At 30.5% G+C, this 19,475-nt stretch overlaps 1 protein-coding gene across 1 annotated transcript; it reads right to left on the reverse strand.

The window, feature by feature from the left end:
- Nucleotides 1–1,845: 1,845 nt before the first annotated feature.
- On the reverse strand, nt 1,846–18,009 carry LOC127725739 (T-box transcription factor T homolog 1-like). The gene is made up of 7 exons (XM_052232955.1): nt 17,696–18,009; nt 15,771–16,035; nt 12,539–12,676; nt 10,623–10,684; nt 9,923–9,981; nt 6,535–6,696; nt 1,846–4,045 (listed from the first exon to the last, which is right to left on the reverse strand). Exons 1-7 carry the CDS (start codon nt 17,956–17,958, stop codon nt 3,663–3,665), a joined length of 1,332 nt encoding a protein of 443 aa, XP_052088915.1. The 5' UTR covers nt 17,959–18,009; the 3' UTR covers nt 1,846–3,662.
- Nucleotides 18,010–19,475: the final 1,466 nt, after the last annotated feature.

A 19,475-nucleotide genomic window follows, 5' to 3' on the forward strand; every position in this document is an offset into this window, starting at 1 on the left:
TGTGGTATCAGCTGTTTACTCGTGTTTTAGTTTCTAGTGATTGTATATACGTGATAGAATCCGAAGAGTTATACGCCACGCCTATTCAAATATTGATAAACTGTTTTGTTCAACTTGAGACGAACTTCAAGAACGAATTTCAATGGAAGTCGCGAAAATTAAAGGACAGTCGTGAAAAATTAAAAATTGTACAAAATTCTATTGATACTTCAATTATTTGATATTTAAGTCAAAGTATTAAAAAGCCTTTACATCCAAGTCAGGCTACAAGTGCTGAGTACAAGCAAATTATAACCCTTGACATTTAATTTCGGACCTGAAAGAAGACCTCACTGAAAGGGATCAAAGGATCATAGACCTACATCTGTTATGTACGTTAAGTAAAACAACCATATCATTATATTTCTAAAATGATAGATCGTGTTGTCGTATTTGTGAGTTGCTACATTGTGGTGTCTGTTTTATTGTAAAAACTTTAGAAATAACTTCACAAAAAGAAACTTTGTATATTTATTCTGGGTCTGGAAATACTTCCTCCACTAGAAACCTTATGAAATCATACTTATTTCTTACTTGTTGGAAAAAATCGGCACCTTTTAACTGTTAACCTACATGTACTTGAAACTCAACAAAAAAAACTTGAAGCTTATAGAGAAATAAATTAGTACTGAACTTCTTATAAAGTCAGGTGATGTTTAAAGAAATTTGTGGCATCATAATAAGGTCTTTCATTATTGGCACCAGGAAAGACATTGGCCAATATAGTATAAATCTGCAAGTAAAAAACTTTTAATCAACCAGAATTTGTACATGTTTATTGGAATTCTTTGTCATCTTGTAAATTTTGATCTTTGGAATAAGGATAGCACGGTCAAATGCACTGTATTGAGTTTTTAGAGTACTCTACATACAAGTTCTATCTATTTGAAGAAATATGTGTTACTGTCTCAATGACGTATTACCGCATCTCCTATTATTCATATGAATACAAAACTTCTCGCCGAATTTCAGTGCCTTTCGAGGAGCAACACACTAAGTATACTGAATTAGGTCGCATTAAAGCTTTTAATTTTTTTCTGTTTTATATTATTTTTATACACTCTCTTTTAAATAGCTGATCAATGTGCATATTGATGGTTGTGTCAGTCTGTTCCCCCGTTTGGTGGGGTTCGTGTTGCTCAGTCCATGGTTTTCTATGTTGTATTTTGTATACTGTTGTTTGTCTGTTGATCGTTTTTATTTTTTTGCCATGGCATTGTCAGTTTGTTTTTGACTAATGAGTTTGAACATCCCTTTGGCTGGTATCTTTTGACCCTTTTTTTGTATTCAAAGTCTCTAAAATTAGAGACTGGATTGAAATGGAACATATAGAAAATATTGCATTATTTTTTTTTGTACAAAAAAAATAATCTGAGTTTCTCATATTAAAATAAAACATAACCGGGAGAGCCTCCCCGTGATCGACTCTCCCACTCGCGAGGTTAATGTAGCCATCGTAGAGCAGTGGAATATAACGACTCGGGTTAGCGAGCGGGGTAAATGTGTGACTTTCTTCTCCCAGTTTTCGAGTGTCGTGTTGTAAACGTCTATCCGTATAGTGTGTTCGTAATCTTCCACATGGTATATCATATACCGTATGCTCACCGTTACTATAATTAGGCAAAGTTACATGAACGGCAGAGTTTTATCAGATTACAAGTCGGATGTCACGCAATGGTGGCCATTAATTATCGATGACCAATGCTCGGAATAAATCATTCAACTGACTCAACCTACACCTACACTTTGTCCCACTGATGAACTTTCATAAAATAACAATTAAAACGATATTAGCTTTTAAATTTTTATTGCCTTTTTGACTTTTTGTAAACTGTTTCAAAAATACACTTGACATGTTCACTTAAATGATAATTACCCATGTATACAATAACAGTAATAGCACCTTATATCTCTCACTATTCACTCTATATATTCAGTATTTATATAACCTTATACAATATAATACATTTATCATTTTATATATACAGACAGCACTCTTACATCTGAAATGTAACCAGGACGATAGCATTTTTCTTCTAACGCCAAATAAATAGTGTTCCCTAGTCCTTTCGGTTCATCGAGGATTATTCAGATATAACTTGAAGAAAAATGTCCAACCTGAGGGGTGATCCTTTACGCTAATTTTTTTCCTCTGGATATCGGATATTGTTAATGCTCGTTTTTGGATAACAGACCTCAATATTTTATGATTATTAATATAAAGTACCCTTTTTACATTTTCTAATTATTTTGATACTATCAATTCTGAAATTATTTGTTGATATGGAAATAGCGATTTGAATACTTTGTGACTGTGTGATAACAAAAGCATCACATACATTGACCTAGATATATAGTTCTTATAGATACTAGATAAAAATGGGATCTCTCAATATTGTCAAAGTAAATATAAATGTGGAAACAAAATTTATGTGTTTAAGCAGCTTGTTCACCTCTCTATATTCTACTGTCACCTGAACAGACTCCCACTAAAATGTGTGGAGGTCTTTAGAAAAAAAGTCAATTGGCATAAGCCTGGTAATCTTTGATCTGCTTCTCATTTTGTATTACAGATTTAGTGAAATAATTTAAATTCAGAAATCACATAAATTATAGGTTATCTAAAAAGTTTCACCTTTTCTAACAGGGTATTGCCAGCAATGGGCAGTAATAAAGACTGTATTGACCGTTATCAAGTGATTTACTGGGTATCTGACGAGTACAAGAAATTAATAAATAGGTGTTCATTGAAAACTTGTGAAAGGATCCAAGATTTGTGTATACTGTTTTTGCCAACATCTACCTGTAGATTCCGCTGATCTATTTACTTTCAACACCTGTTCAAACGATTCTTGTCAAATTCACTCATACATTTAATTTGTTTCCTTTTAATCACTGCTAACCATAGATTATTATACTGCACTGTATCTAGATATCCTTAAATTAAACTTAAGCAACTTGTCACTAGTAAATTCTTGTTGGATTTTGGAAGTTATAAAACAAAATAGGATAAAGCGCTTCTGGTTCTTTTGGAAATAAATGGACTATTTGTACTACCATTAGTTGTGGAATTAGCCTGGCTGTTCATAAAACCTATATTTTAATGGCATCATTGATATTGCATGAGCATACAGAATGAAAGGAATTTTGAGACAATTGTGAAACAAGTGAACTTTCTGTGTACATCTTAGTAGAACAGTACCAACAACTCTCAATGGCCATTAGTAATAGAAACATGCGTACCAAACAACAGATTTTCAGTTAATACTTAAATACATCTTTTGTTACATCTTTTATGAACCAAACACACAAATCATTCTTTAACTCGTATTCACTTACCCTTTCTCATTTTCGCAGATCTCACGCATTCATTTTCAATACCCCGACTCATATCATTCACAAATATCTCATTCAAAACTCTAACCAAAATGGCATCTATACTTGCCAATAATCATGCATTTCTTAAAAACATTTATAACCGTAATACTCTCTCATTCGTTAGTCTAACAAACTTGGCATCTAATTGCCCGTATTTAATCATACATTTCATAAAACATATGAAACATGATATTTTGCTCGTAATATTGTAATACTAGCATCACATATTAAATTGGTTCAATATTTTACATAGGTGGCGGCGTCAGTGGACTCCAGGCATTGTTCCGTAAAGAGTCTCTCATGGGTGAGGAAAAAGACAGTTCACAAGACTCAAATGGGGACAGAGGTGACTGAGAGGAAATAGAGTTCGGAACACTACAAGATGATACAGTTACATTCGGAACACTTGGTCCTACTCCTAGTGATGGATACGACGGGTTCGATCGCAGATATGGTACAGAACAGCTCTGATTTGTTGAAATGTTACTCATGTGACCACTCATCCACATTCCGTATTGTGACTGTGGTGAGGTATTAGAGGAAAGGACGTTGTGAGAAGATGTTGCCATATGTGGCCAGCTGTCCATGTTCAGCATTGGTATATTTGGACTAACATCTCTAGAAAAGGCTGAAAATAGAAAAATAAATTATTGAACAAGTTGTTAATGTGATATTCCTTATTCAATGACCCTCCAAATCCCCACCCTGTTTTGGATTTTAATTTCGAATGTTCAGCTATATTTCAGCATATAGCTTAATTGAAATTGAGACGACCGATTAGAAAGGTCTGCAAAGGTTTTCTCCCATTCAAACTGATGCAAATCCAATACTGTTGCCGCACTTTCTTTCCGAGGTCAACATTTTATCGTTTTGATTGCATAAGATAAGGATAGAATAGGGATCAAATGGTGTGTAACATTTTTGGGATCTAGATGTGTTTATTTTAAGAGTTCACACTTTTCGGTGGAAAACAAAGTGAAAATTACTATTAATGTGTTGTAAAATGACTACTAAAGGAGTCATTATCCTTAAAAATTCTGGTACTTTAGAGAATGAACGGAAGCGTTGTATTATTGAGGTCTCTCGGTGTATCAAATACTAGTAATAAAAATAATGAAATATTTACATTTAGAGTTACAAACTTGATTAGAAACATAACAATGGAAAATAAAGTTTTATTGTAATGAAAAGTAAAAGGTTAGATAACATGATAAATAAACGGACTGTTAAGTTTTATGTTGAAAATTTTAATTAATTGAGAGACTAGCATTATATTTCCTGTTTTGTCAGAACAATTAATATGCAAATATCCGGTTATGCATTCATATTGATAGGAATTTACATTTTCATGATACGAAACTGTAATATTTGGATATAATTAATTGTTATCTATCAAATCTTGATGCTTTTCCCTAGTTAGTAAAAAATGTGTTTTTATTTATGAATTTTATAATATTTACATAAATTGATAGTTGTTTTCATTCTCTATAATGCAATTCTATTTTTTTTTTCTATTAATTGATTAATTATTGATTGAAATATTACAGAAATGGTCTCTATTTTGGTAAATAATGATGATACCCTTTTCTTGACCGTCGAACAGAAATTTTCTCACATAATTGTGTCTAAACCAACTAAATACCTTTATTATTCGAATGTTTAAAATCGGATATTACAGGCGAAAGAATCGTTTAACTCAAGTAAATAAGGATTGGAATAATTTCCATAGACCGTGAAATGATTTAAAACTAAACATTTATTTCTTAATAAGAAAATGTAATAAAAATCCCATGACATATCTTAAAATATTTAACAAAGGTCGAACTAAAGTTGTAATAGTTTTTGTCTAGGCTAATTGACAAATTCATGGCGAATTAAAAATTGTTATCAAAGATACCGTCCCACACAAAACCTGTTTTGTAGTATTTTGAAAATCTTGAGGGACGACTAAATACAAATAAACTTCCACAATAGAACGGACGAAATAACACTTAGGTGAAAACTAGAAAAGTATTTCAAAACACATAAAAATAATAAGACTTTAGATCCCATAGACATATTTAATATGATTCTTTTCATGTCTCATTTATTGGAATCTCATATACGCCAAGAAAGCAATAAAATCTATTGTTATGGCGTGTTAATTGTTTTAAATTTACCGCACGCTTAAGTCCGTTGGGGACATCTCTATTTACTACATGTTCGGTCGTTTGTTTTGCATGTTTAACTACTCTATAAGTACAAAAATGGTCAACGCGATAAGATCTAAAGTGACCAGATCAGACAGTGATACATGTCTTCATTACAAGGGGTTCCAAGCGATATGATCTACAGTGACCAGTCGAAACAGGGATTCATCTCCTTATTAGGCAATTAGCGTTAAAATAGTATTAAGTAGGCGACATAAGATGTTACTTTATTACTTTCACGACTATAATGTCTGACAGGAGTGCTAATAAGGTTGTCATTTCTGACCACATATATTTAATGTTAAAATTAAATAATCAACTTCATGGGAACAAATTTCAATGATTAAAAAAACTGTTATATGTCTTTCTTCTCATAAAGCCAATGCATGACATCAGTACAGATATAACAACAACAAATATTTACAATATATATACAAAACAAGGGAGAGAGGTTACAGTTACACAGAGCAGTTGCAGTAAGTTTTAAAATAAATTGAAATGTGTATTGTATGTATCAATGCCTGGATTTGCTAATTCTGATGTTAAGCATTTTGTTTGAATTGATAATTGCTATTCTCTCTACAATACGAAAGTCTGAACCTTTTAACTATATATATATTTTCTCTATGATACGAAAGTCTAAACCTTTTAACTATATATATATATATTCTCTCTATAATACGAAAGTCTAAACCTTTTTACTATATATATATATTTATTATTCTATATTCATTCTGATATTATTGTCTCTTTATTCTTATATCATTCTCTCTTTATTCTGGTATCATTTGTAGTGATATTATTATTTCCTTCAATCAAATTCTGAAGTCTTTATTTTTAAATCGAAAATAACATTTGATTAAATTAAAGGCATTTTTCTTACAAAAGAACTTTTTTACAGGATCCCAAAAAATGATAAAATACATACCATGAGGTGGAGATCGTCTTTGGTAAGGATGATATGTCCGTGTGTTCCTCAGACTCAGTCTGTCACAGTGGGTATTGGACAAGTTTAAGGCATTAGTGAATTGGTGGGCTGGAGGTGGAACCAAACCATGTCCCCCTGGTGGTAAATACCAAGCTCCAGCTACTGAAAAATAAAAAAAAAAACATGTTTGAATCAGAACTTTTCAAAGTCTTAAATACATTATTTTTTTTAATTGTTGAGATTTTAGCTTTTTAGAACATTTCAAATACCAGCATCTTCAAAGCTCTGTTGTTGGGAAACAAAAACGAAATCAAAGCTGGGTGTCTTCCTAGACGTCCGCTTTTAAAAGAACTGCAGCTTTATTCACAAAAATTCTTACGATTAAAAATAATCACAAGTTATACCTTAAAATGTTCTTGACTTATGACTATTCTCACTCGTAACATTTAGGGAAATAAGTCGCATTATATACATATAATGCGACTATTTTCCCTAAATGTATGTATATATATATTAACCTGACGATACTAGTCTTCAAAGGTGAATTATGACAAAGGAATGGCATAGCTTAGCTCATCCTTTTGTACTTTTAAGTGATAATTACTTTTTCATCAAAGCAACGTAAGTGACCTGATGAAAGGTTAAATGCCTCTTTTATAAAGCAATTGAGGAGGGTGTATCATCAGATCAACCGATATGAAAATCATCCCATTTTGTATTGAAGACGCCAAATTAAATATTTTTGCAGCAAATTAGGGATATCAATATCAAAACTGTATATCATACAAAATCATATTTTGTTACGATCATGAGTCGGAGAGTAGAATAAAATTAAGATGTGTCGATATCGACGTAGGCGGTCGCCATTGTGAATGTAGGAGAAATGAGGTGATGACAGAATTTAACGGTTATAAAGTAATTGAATATCAACCACCCGTAAAAAACTGTGGAAGGGTGGTCTTATTCAGATATAGTATACAGATATATTTATAATCATGTTGCTTTTTCTGATAAAATCTGAATTGTAATTGGACATTACACGGGCGTTGACTCTACAAATATGAAATAGAGAAAATTGCGTATTTACTTAATAAATTTTGCAGGTGTCAATTTAACTTGTTTAATCAAAGTTTATTTTATTGTAATTAGTACAAAAATAGATTGACATTTTGGTTTGACGTTTATTTGCTACGGAGGGTGAATTCTTTACAAAATATCTAATGAGATACGATTTTTTATAATGAATTATAAACGTAATTTATCCTGGCTTTTTCAAGTTAAATTTTTTTTCATCAAAAATTTGTTATCAATAGAAATATGGGAATAATTTAATGCAATAAAGAGTCTATCATGTTTATAATGTACTTATTTGTAGTTAACATTCAATTTTTATTGTAATGTGGTTATTCCTATACATTTTTTAATATATATGTTGCAAGAAAAAATATATATTAGTTGCAAGAATATGATTTTGTCTTGAATGTAAAACTTGTGTTAGAAAACAGTTTTCTTTTTCTCTTTGTATATAATTATTTTATCCGTTAAATGTGCATACAAATACTTCTTTATCGATGTAAATTTAAAATGTATAATTACCAAAATTATCTTGTAAATCTGAAAATTTTATTTGTAAATTAATTTTGAAATGTTGCCAGGAGGAGAAACGAATGTAGTTTCGGAAACTATAATTTTGTTTGTATTTACATTATCGCTTTCTTGTTATTTTGTCGTAAATTTAAACAATACTCAATAAACATTTTGTAAAGGATAGATACGATCTTTTGAGTATATCTACCGTGAAACAAACAAAATGAAATAATGGGAAGTGACGGCGAATTATAACAAAATAGAATAAGTATTTATTGAAAACAAGCAAAAGATGATTTTAAATATTTAATATAAATTTGCTTAATTGTTTATTTAGTCACATATCAGTGTTTATCTGTTTGTTATAAATAGTAGTGTCAAACATTGATCTAATGTTTATCTAGAAGTCGGTGACTTTGAAGGTGAATCAGTACCTAAGTGGTATTAAGGGTACTCGAACTACTTCATGGTGACATTACGGAGGACATCGTCAAGGAGAAGTATTGTAGCTTCTGGTTTTTACAACCAGAACTATATACAGCATATAACAACCTATACACAATATATCCGACAACATGTGTATGCCACTAAGAGCGGAGATGAGAGAATGCCATGATTGGTACCATACTGAGATATGTGATGCATTTATTTATATGAATACAATTCTAGAGCATTTTCATCTTACCTTTCTTTGTCATTTCAAATGCCCTTCTTATTAGAAATAAGAAAAAACATTACCCATTTCTATTTTTTTATGTTGCTATAATAAATTTCCAAAAAAACGTTAACATTTTTGTTGCTTGTATTATCGTCCATGTATACTAGCAGAGACATGTATAGGTAAATGTCTCTGATACCAAGGATTTGTAAAGTAAGTGATACCAAATATTAGCATTGTAAAGATGTGTTTTCCTAACAAAATTCTTCGGTATGCTTTGGTTCAAAACTGAAGGAAAATATGTCAGACTATCATTGTTTACATGTAGCTATTGTATAAAAAGTTAACGTATCTTAATTCGTAGCACGACAAGAATGCTATGTTTTGGTATTGATGTTTTGTCTAGTAATCCATGGAATTCTGTCATTTTATTTACCATTAATAATTTATTGATAATTATCTGGCTACTTATCACATGTCTTTCACAATTACGTGACAAATTCAACCAAGTTCAGATTGATTGAACGAAAACTATCACTTTAATATCCAATACTTCATTTTAAATCTTTTTAACTCAATTGATAAGTCTGTGAAAAATTATTCTTAAGACAACTTTTACTGATTATGCCTTTGAAATGTCAAACTACGTGTATGAATGGGAATTGTAAAAGGCCTGGAAATAAAAACAATCACTAAGATTTCTCCAAGGAATCATATTGAACACCTGTGTAAAACTTTGTTAAATTTTCAAATTGATTACTTAAACTTTACGTTGGCGTTTTTATGATTTTTACATAGAATTACATAAAATAAAAAGATAAAATGGAAAGCGACACAAGAATTACTTATTTGTCATCTACACTAATTAACAAATATCAATTCTTCAGCAATGCAATGCTTCAATTGTTTAATAAATAAAAGAAAAAAAAATGTATAATGTGCAGTCACATTGTGTACCTTAATGTGGGTAATAAATGCATATAAGTATGTGCTTACATCAATCCGTTTCAGAGATCTAACGAAAGCATAATTATGCCGTAACGATATTGATACAGTGTTGCAGCTGAAAATGATAAAAAAATAAGTGGCAAAAGGAGATCCCATCCACATTGACAAATATATTTGAATTTAGATTAAACTTACAGTGAGACAGAGATCGTTGACCGTCTATAACATCGTCTACAAAATCTTTCTGATCAGGTCTGTAATACAAAAAGGCAACGTTAGCTGGATTGTCATTCACAGATGACTTTTTTTTTAAATCATGGCAGATATAGCTCACGTTTTACCAACCGTGCGACAATTTCATATCTAGTTAATATCATTACATACCCGTACTACATTAGATATTAATAATATTAAACAACTAGTAATCAATTCATGTATTTTTTTCAAAATTAAATTCATATTTTTTTCCCAAGTTAGAATGATATACCTTATATCTTTGACATTTGCAATTCAACAGAATAAAAAATACGTTTGCATTTTGGTATGAAATGATAAATCACTTCAATATTTACTGATACGTTGACACAAGTTATCAATTCAAACAATACATAAAGACTTTATACCAATCCAGTGCACCGTTTGTACAACTTTTCATATAAACCACACAAGAAACACTCCTACCACTTAAAAATATACCACTGTTGTTTGAAACAATATAAAAATTATTCAATTTCGAGAGAACCATATCAAATTCAAGTTGGAAAACGTTAATTTATTTTCATTTCCCTTCTTTGAAGTCTTTAACTCAAATATATAACATCTCTTACTCTTGTCTGGAACAACGGACAGTGTTTGTCAAGGAGAGACAATAAGAATAATCTGGGCGCCTTCTTACCTTTCTTTAGCGTCCAGGAAAGCTTTTGCAAACGGGTTATGCTTAATTTTGAGTGCTGTGATCTGCAAAGATAGAAAATATAACAAATTGTAAATATTTAAACATTTAAAAATCTATTTATTTTTTTCGTATACGGATTTATGCACACGAGTTTAAACGTATTTGATTCATATTTTAATGATATACATTTAACAAACAATAATGGTGTCATTTTCTGAGTCTGAACTAGAAAACAGTTATTTCCACTGAAAAAAACAGAGTTTTTAAAGAAAGTTTATATTTTGAAAACAATCAAAATCATGAAAAATGCACCGCAGCTTTTGGATTTGATTGTATTTTACAAATATGACAATTTATTTTAGACTTGTATAGCATTTTTTTAAAATAATTATATAAACTATATATGTTTTCTATATATCGTGTTTTTATTCCCATGACTTTTGACAAACCACAAAAATTGAGTGTGAAACCGAAGCGGTTCATCAATTGAAAATATCTGTGAAATATATCTCTAGGCCTGAAACGGGAAGGGACAGGCGTTAAATTTGGAACTTCATTTACAGGCGATCAAATTATAGAAATCCTTACGTAGTCCAAAATGAACCATTAAGATGGACTTTCCCACGAAAACTAACTGTTTTGAATCGGACTTTTGATTATTAAACACTATACAAATATATTCAGAATCCATTAAGTTTTTGTGAGACGTAGTTGAGGTAGTATCGACTTTCACAAAGATGTGACAAAAACTAAAGAGCTGTGCAAATCCTATGTTCTTTATCTTAAATGTTTGTGTTGAAACATATAACCAATTACCTTATATAATGCTTCACAAAATTAAATAACTATTAAATTGCATATTAAATGACTATTTGATTTCTTCAAACTTTCATAAGTAGGTACAAATCTTTTCTTTGAAGAGTTCGTGTCAATTTGATGATTAGAATGGAACGTACTTTTTAATTTTTACTTGTTTGAGAAATAATTGGATATACATGAAAAATGTCAGTTTTTTTTGCACTCTGATAGAAATACAAACAGACATCGCATGTATAAGTTCACAAAGGGTTTATACTGTCTAAGGTCAAATGTTAAAACAAATCTGGTTTCGCAGATTTATAAACCGACATTAAAGTATATGACAAAAACACTATACCGGATGGACAATATTACTTATAATTATTTTTGACACATTCAGAAATGTATGGAATAATCAATGGCGTAAATTGAAAACTGAGTTAGGCCATTATACCGAGGGTGCAATACAAATTATTTAACGGAAAATGAGACAACGCTATGACCAAAAGAAAAACAGACGAAAATAGACTCCCCCACTAAAAAAATCAACATAAAAACAAAACAAAAAACCGTCAAAGCACTGTCCACAGAAAACTGACACCTGCATGAGACACAGGAATCTAACGCAACATGAAATAAGTAAATGGGGTAGAGCGGTGCTCAGGAAGAAAAGCATAACAAACTTTGTGTTCCATTTGTAGATATTATAATCATGTATCAGATGATAACATATTTTTAATAAATTGAAAAAAAAGTCTTATTTTCATGAAAAAGATGGCAGAAGGACATTGTATATGCTACACATCTCAGTACAATTTCAAGTGAACGTTTTTAAGCCTTATCCGACTTACAATACAAGTAAAATATTCTTACGTTGTAGACGATAGAACATGTCGACCTTTCTTTTGAAAAGTATATCTTTATTTATATATAGGCAGTAATGACAATAGATCGTGTAAGCAAAAATTACAGTAAAACTACTTTGAAATTTAATAGGCATTAACGGATGTATCTGTCTCAGTAAAATTCAGTAACAACACGTCTCTTTATTTAAAAAAGCAGTTGCAGTGACCTCAGCTATTTAGCCAAAAATATATATACAAGTAATAAAAACTCACCTCTTCATTTTGGTAGGCAGTGACGGCGATAAACTGTGTCTCCGGGAAATTAAAGCTACTGATCTTCTTTTTCTGATTGTTTGTAACTTTAACTATGTGAAGTCTTGGTTCGTACTTGTGTAAGGAATTCAACATTATCTGTTAATGTAAATCATTTGCATATTTTAGATTAATTTATTGTTGCTTTATGTCGCATCAGCTCAAAATAGCTATATCTCGAGGAAAATATTTTAGAAGTGGAGGGGAAACATTCATACAAATTCGAAGAGGATCTAAAATATTTCTCCAAGTGGAAATAATATTTAAGAATGTTTTTTTCATTTGAATTAATACTATAAATGAACTTCTATCCCATGATAATTGCACGACTCGTAGAAACCGGTATACATCCGATACGGGAGGGTCGCCATAATAAACATTTCCCCCTCCCACTAACATTTTGTTGTAATCTTTAAATTTTAATCTCAATAAAAGTTTAATTTCATAAGATAACTGATCTTTGACGAAAATTACATTTTTACTTTTTGAAGATTTTATTCTGATAACAGATCTTACTCACAGAAGCATGCACTATAAAGACTACAATATTTAATACTAATCAAGGATTAAATGATACCATCAGTGATTTGTATGTGGTTCATGTTTTTATTATGATAAATCTAATTCTGAAAACATTCAACGGACCACAAAACGTCATTATTTTCCTGGGTTGGTAAAAATATAGATACAAACAACCGTGAAGAGCACTTCATGGCAACGCTTGGTTTAATATTCAATTTCACATAAACTGTGTCTGCATATAAGCCTCAACAGAACCATGTTGCATTATCAAAATTGTATAAACCCAACAGTTTACTGAGGTATAGAAATATGGTTACCCCTGGACTTTTCCTTCAGGCATTTAAACCCTTGCGAAATCTGGGCGTCCGTTTGGCATCCCGTGTGGGATGAACAAAAATACCGGCAATTACGTTCAGTCGGAATGGTTCAAAAGAGATTTTAGTGTTAAAAAAAAAGATTTACACAGGGACTTTTTTGTCTGCAGGTTCTTGGTCTTGTGAGGCTGTGAGTTTTGATATGTAAGAAAATGTGGAGCATAAGCCAGTGTCTGAAACAGGCTTCCAACAACAACAGCAAAAAACAAAACAAAAGACACCTTGAGGTCGACATTGTATTTATAATTTCATCTTCTAAACAAGTCCATAACTCAGCGTATATATTTGTTGATCTTTTAATTCTCGCTCTGTTAAGTGTGATGATTATCTATTCATACAGTTTCTCCTCTTTTACATTCTGACAATATACTATTAACCCCTTTTATAACCCGAATAATTCAGTCCCTCCCCGTGATCGACTCTTCCACTCGCGTTAATGTAGCCATCGTAGAGCAGTGGAATATAACGACTGAATTATTCGGGTTACCCCTTTTACTAAATTGTGTCGACTAAAATACGTTCTGGTCGAATCAAACTTCAAACACATTCTATTTCGTTAATGGATAATCGAAAAATTAAGGGAAAATTACTGGAAGATCGGTTGATTTTTTATTGCAATTTAAGATTAAAAAAAAATAGTTGGACATATGACAGAACTTATATATACCATGATAAGAATTTAAAAAAAATTAACAAAAACAAAAAACAAAAAGAGAGAAACAGCGGATATTTGGACTCAGACATGTTCATGATCCCAAGTTTACAATGGAGGGAAATCTATTCTGTCTTTATTCTCTAAAATTTTCATTCCCCGATTTAACAGAGAATTTTTATTGTGAAATCGAGAAAGAAATTGTCAAGAAATTAAATACAAACATCAAAAACAATTAAAGACATCAAAAGGGAATCTTACACACAGCTATAAAGTGTTTATATTATTATCTCGTTTTGGAGATGTTAAATATCCTCTTCAGAAACAATAAAAAATTAATGGGGGATATTTAACTTTGAATCAAAATTTAAATTTTATATCATTTACTCACTGGAGGTAGAACTATAGTCAATTTTAAAAGTAGAAAACAAAGTTATAAAAAAAAATTCTTTTAACTGAAAAAAATTAATGTCACCTAAATATTCCTTATTGTGAGGATGTTGAAATATAAATTTGTCTAATGAATTGTCTTTGAAACGCAGTTGTGAAATCAATCTGTTACCTTAAAAGGGTTTGAATTTGATGTTTACAATGGAGGGTATTTGAGATATCCTCTTTCAAATGGAGGCAGAACTATAGTTAAACAATTTCAGTATAGTAAAATACTTTCTTGAAACTTTGTAAAAAGTAAGGTCCCACTATATATAGGTGTCCTTTGGTCAGTGTTTTTGTCTTGGCATTTGCTGCTAGTTCATTGACGTATTCTCCACATTTCCTTTGATTCATACTACAGTTCAAACCATATAGTTCGACATTATATTTAGATACATTAGATATCCCCAATGAAATGAGCTAAATAAAGTACAGAAATAGACTTTTTTTTAGAACAAAAACATGAATGCTCATACTTATAGAGAATACTAAGGAAAATATCTTATGAATTTTCGAGGTGAATTAAAGATATGTTTAATTTGAGACTATGGAAGTCTTTTGTATACCTGGCGATCTGACTAGCTTAGCTATAGTCTTGGCTTTATACTATTTGACGGTGATAATACTCTGTCCAGAAAACCTATATATATATATATATATATATATATATATATTTATATATATATATAAATGAGGAGATGTGGTATGATTGCCAATGAGACAACTATCCACCAAAGTTCAACTGAATGAAGTGGATGTAAGCAACTATAGGCAACCGTACGGCCTTCAACAATGAATAAACCCCATACTGTATAGTCGGCTTTAAAAGGCCCCGACATGAAAAATATGAATCAATTCAATTGAGAAAACTAACGGCCTAATTTATAACAAAACAGTTTATGAAAAACAAATATGACAGACATGAACCAACGACAACCACTGAACTACAGGCTCCTGACTTGGAACAGGTACATAAAGAATGTGGCGGGGTTAAACATTGTTGTGAGCGCTCAACCCTCCCCCTAACCTGGAACAGTGGTGTAGCAGCACAACATAAGAACATATGTTAGAAATGCTTATCTTTTTTTTTATCATTCATTTACAACTGTCCGACATAATGGTTGTGATATAAAGCCATGCATGATGCACCATAGGTAAACATTCTAATGGAAGATTATTTATGTTTTATATCCTAAATAATGTATCTGCTTACCTGTCCACCTCCATTCAATTTGTTTGTCAGTTTTACTTTGCTGAAAGAAACTGGTTCCTTCATCCAATGGGCCCCAAAGTTTGGGGAATCAGGATGTATATAGACACAGTTGGGCGCGGCGGGTTCTGCCTTTCCCCCTGCTACCCAGTCCCCATTGATGTACTTCCATCTGTGAGTATCTACTTGGGCAAAGTCCAGTAAGACTGTGTACATGGCATTAGGGTCTAATCCAGAAATACTAACTTTGAACACAGGGAACATTCGCCTGCAAATAAGGGTATGTATATTTGTCAAAAAGAAGCAAGGGAAAATTAGACATCACTAGAAAAAACTAAGCAATATTATATATAAAAATTCTTATATTTACGCTAAGATAAATACTAAATCCGAAATATTGTATCTATCTAATTTTTAGAAACTTTTTTTTTAATAATGAATTTGCACCTTATTTTCTGGCTTGATCGCCGGTAAAGTTTTTCAAAAAATTGTTAACAAAAATCGGTTCATCTTTCACTAAATCTTATCTTTAAATTGTGTCATCAAAATTGGATTTTTGCAATAACCAAGCATTTTTTTTAGAATATCTAATATTTCTAAAATATTTTGATATAATAATAAAAAAAACTGCATAAGTTGATAAACTGAAATGGTTGAGATGCAGTGAAAATATTCAATATTTGTTATCTAATATATATAGAACTGTAAATTTGAAAAAAAACTTTCACAGAGTGAATATAGTGAGCCTTGAATATTCTTAGTATTTTTTGTCAAAATTGATACAAAATGGCAATATATTTCTTATACGATGGGATTGAGCTCATGGTCTTATGATTAAGCTCGCAAAAGTTACGGGATACTTTGAATGCATGAAGCCAGAGACATATACATATGTCTCTGATGGAGCTACAAGTACTTATACTTATTCATCTATTTGTTTATTTCTTTCAAAATTTCTTAAATGAGATATTTTTCTTTACTAATTGACTTATCTCTCATAAAATACTTTTTTCTAAATAATTATCAATGATACACAAAATTACAGTAAATACTTTGTATATTTTTTTTCCAGGGGAGCAATACGAAAACCTAGCAAAAAAATCAAGTAAGCGTGATATGTCTGAATAATTTAGTATTAATTGTTGTGTATCAGATGAAATTTCGACAAGTCTTACTAAAGTGACTTGACACATACGTGTAGTAAGTCTAACACGTTCTCGACGATCCTTTAACACCATAAGAGTTTATTTACTTTTCCAAAGTATTTAACAAAAAGGCCATAAGATATCGCACAGAATAATTTTGAAAAATAATCATAAATAAAATTAATTACAGAAAAAATATTGGAAGCACAACAAAGTGCCTTTAGACCTTTAGACGCAAATGATTTATACACTCATATGAAATTAAATTTTTATTTGCTTCATTCATTTACAGAAATAAATGGCAGTATAAATAAAATAAATCGACCAATAAATATTTATCTGTGAATGGAAGAAATACGTTATGCAACGTCAAGTTTAACTTAAAAAAAGTTTTGGAGTTGTTTAGGACACCATAAATATAAAAACATTGGGACACATGAAAAGGACGAGTTCAGTGCACGCAGTTCTCTACCTGAATAATTATATTGATGTTCTTACTGTCGAACACGTGCAAAATCAAATTTATTATTTCCATTTAAATTATTTTCTGTTAAAATATGTTTTAAATCAAAAATTTTACGACGACATATTCATACTATAAAGATTTTGAGTTATCTGTCAAACACATGGATTTTACTACCTATTATTTAAAAAATTACACAAAAATGAAAGTTAAACAAAAAAAACCTAATGTTTCGTATAAGCATGAAACATAGTAGCAAACATAATTAAACAATGAAGGGATTCTTATTAAAAGTATAAATAAACTGTTCAATTATTTACCTTCCATTTTTTGTCACTATCATTTCGTTTGTATATTCTTTAAATTTACTCCATAGATCCTTCTCTTCAAGTTTAACATTTAACTGTCTTTCAGTTGGGTCTCCTTTCTCACTCCCGACGGTCATTTCACTATCCACGGCATTTAAAAGATGGGTCAAGTTAACCTGGTTCGATTTCATTTCAGCGGAATTGTCTAAATCCAAAATCTTATTTTCGAGTTTCGGCTCAACTTTAAATTCACACATAGGCATCGAATCTAGCATTGGATAGATATTTGTCAATTTTATCGAAGTCCGTTTCTATTCAACGTGTTAGTAAATGTTTCACTCGGAAATGTAAAGTGTTTCGAAGAATGAATTACACATGTTTACGAACTAACACTTAAGGTATATATTTATCATTTGGTCTTTTGATCTTGCCGATTTCCACCACGGATTTAAACCAATCACAAACACCGATTTCCTACTAGGGGCGTGGCTGATGTTAAACGATTGGCTATTGAAAAATGCTTTTTTTATTTCTCACAATTAATTTTTCAAAGAAATATCATTAGTTGATTGATATTTAATTATATATTTTAACAAAGAAACAACAATTATAATATTGCTGATAAAATACAATATTAAATCTTAAAAAAATCAAAACAAATTTTCGTATCTTCTTTCATTGTTTATTTTTCAAATTATTTTAAATTTTAATTCATACGATATAAGTGTAAGCAGTTTTGATATATAGTTGCGTTAGTTGTGATTTGGAAGTAAAAAAAATAACCTCGCATAATAGTAATTTCATACAAGGACATAACTACAACTTTATATCTATTTATTCTAATGGTAGGAAAATTTATTTTCATATATGGTTTCATTTATCCGTCATAAAAAGTTCCGTTTACCCTTTGTAAAAAAAAAATGTTCATAAAGGTATTCATTTATCTTAAATTAACGTCTTAACCGACAAGATGTATCGATTCAAATATAATATCAAAATTTAAAAATCAAAAGATTCATTTTTTTTTTTATGATAATCTAGATATCGAAATAGTTGATGTAGATAATGTTTATGTTATATGGTCCGCAAAACCAAAGGAATGATACTTTTTTTATTCTTGTTTACACATTTGTGAAAATGTTGCTCAACTGAAAATTTTTACGTTGCTTCAAAGTTCGCTGTTATAATTTTTACTCCCTAAAAACGATATTTTCTTTCAAAAATTGTAAAATACCTTGACCAGTATACAAGCTAAAAGAAGAATGAGAAAATTAGTTGTTGGTATGGCAATGTATAAAACTATGTATTTATTAGCAAGTAGTTGTTTAGTAAAAAATCCTTGTCATCAGCAATATTTCTCGTTACACTGCAAAAATAAAGCTTGTTTTTTTCTTTATTTATTACAAGAGCTAAACTGATATGTGCGAATGGAAAATAATAAAAAGAAAACAAAAAGCTGCTATTGCTACAAGTTTTGCGTGAATAAAAAGGGTGTTTTGTTAATTTATTTTCTAACCTTGCTAAGCAAAAGAACAAGAAAGATACCACAGCATATATAAAAAGTAAAAACTATATCATTGTAATTTTTTTTCTCTATTATTATTATAACTGTTACACAGCTCTTTTAAATATGTATTATTAGAATTCACACGACATTCGTGTATATAGATTTTCTCAGACATCACTCCCTACTTGATATATACATCGTAAACTAGAGTTTTTCTCTTTTGGACAATTGTTTATGATGCGAATTTTTTTTACATATTTATAAGTGAATGAAAATAAAAGAAAA

This window comes from Mytilus californianus, unplaced genomic scaffold, assembly GCF_021869535.1.
Source record: "Mytilus californianus isolate M0D057914Y unplaced genomic scaffold, xbMytCali1.0.p SCAF_15, whole genome shotgun sequence".
Lineage (NCBI taxonomy): Eukaryota > Metazoa > Mollusca > Bivalvia > Mytilida > Mytilidae > Mytilus > Mytilus californianus.

Excerpts from the sequence above, each read along its gene's own strand:
- LOC127725739 (XM_052232955.1), bottom strand. The coding sequence starts at position 17,958 with ATGCTAGATTCGATGCCTATGTGTGAATTTAAAGTTGAGCCGAAACTC. Across the intron at positions 9,982-10,622 it reads TTCCTGGACGCTAAAGAAAG|ACCTGATCAGAAAGATTTTG; the intron begins GTAAGAAGGCGC and ends TTTGTATTACAG. Across the intron at positions 6,697-9,922 it reads TCAACGATCTCTGTCTCACT|TAGCTGGAGCTTGGTATTTA; the intron begins GTAAGTTTAATC and ends TTTATTTTTCAG.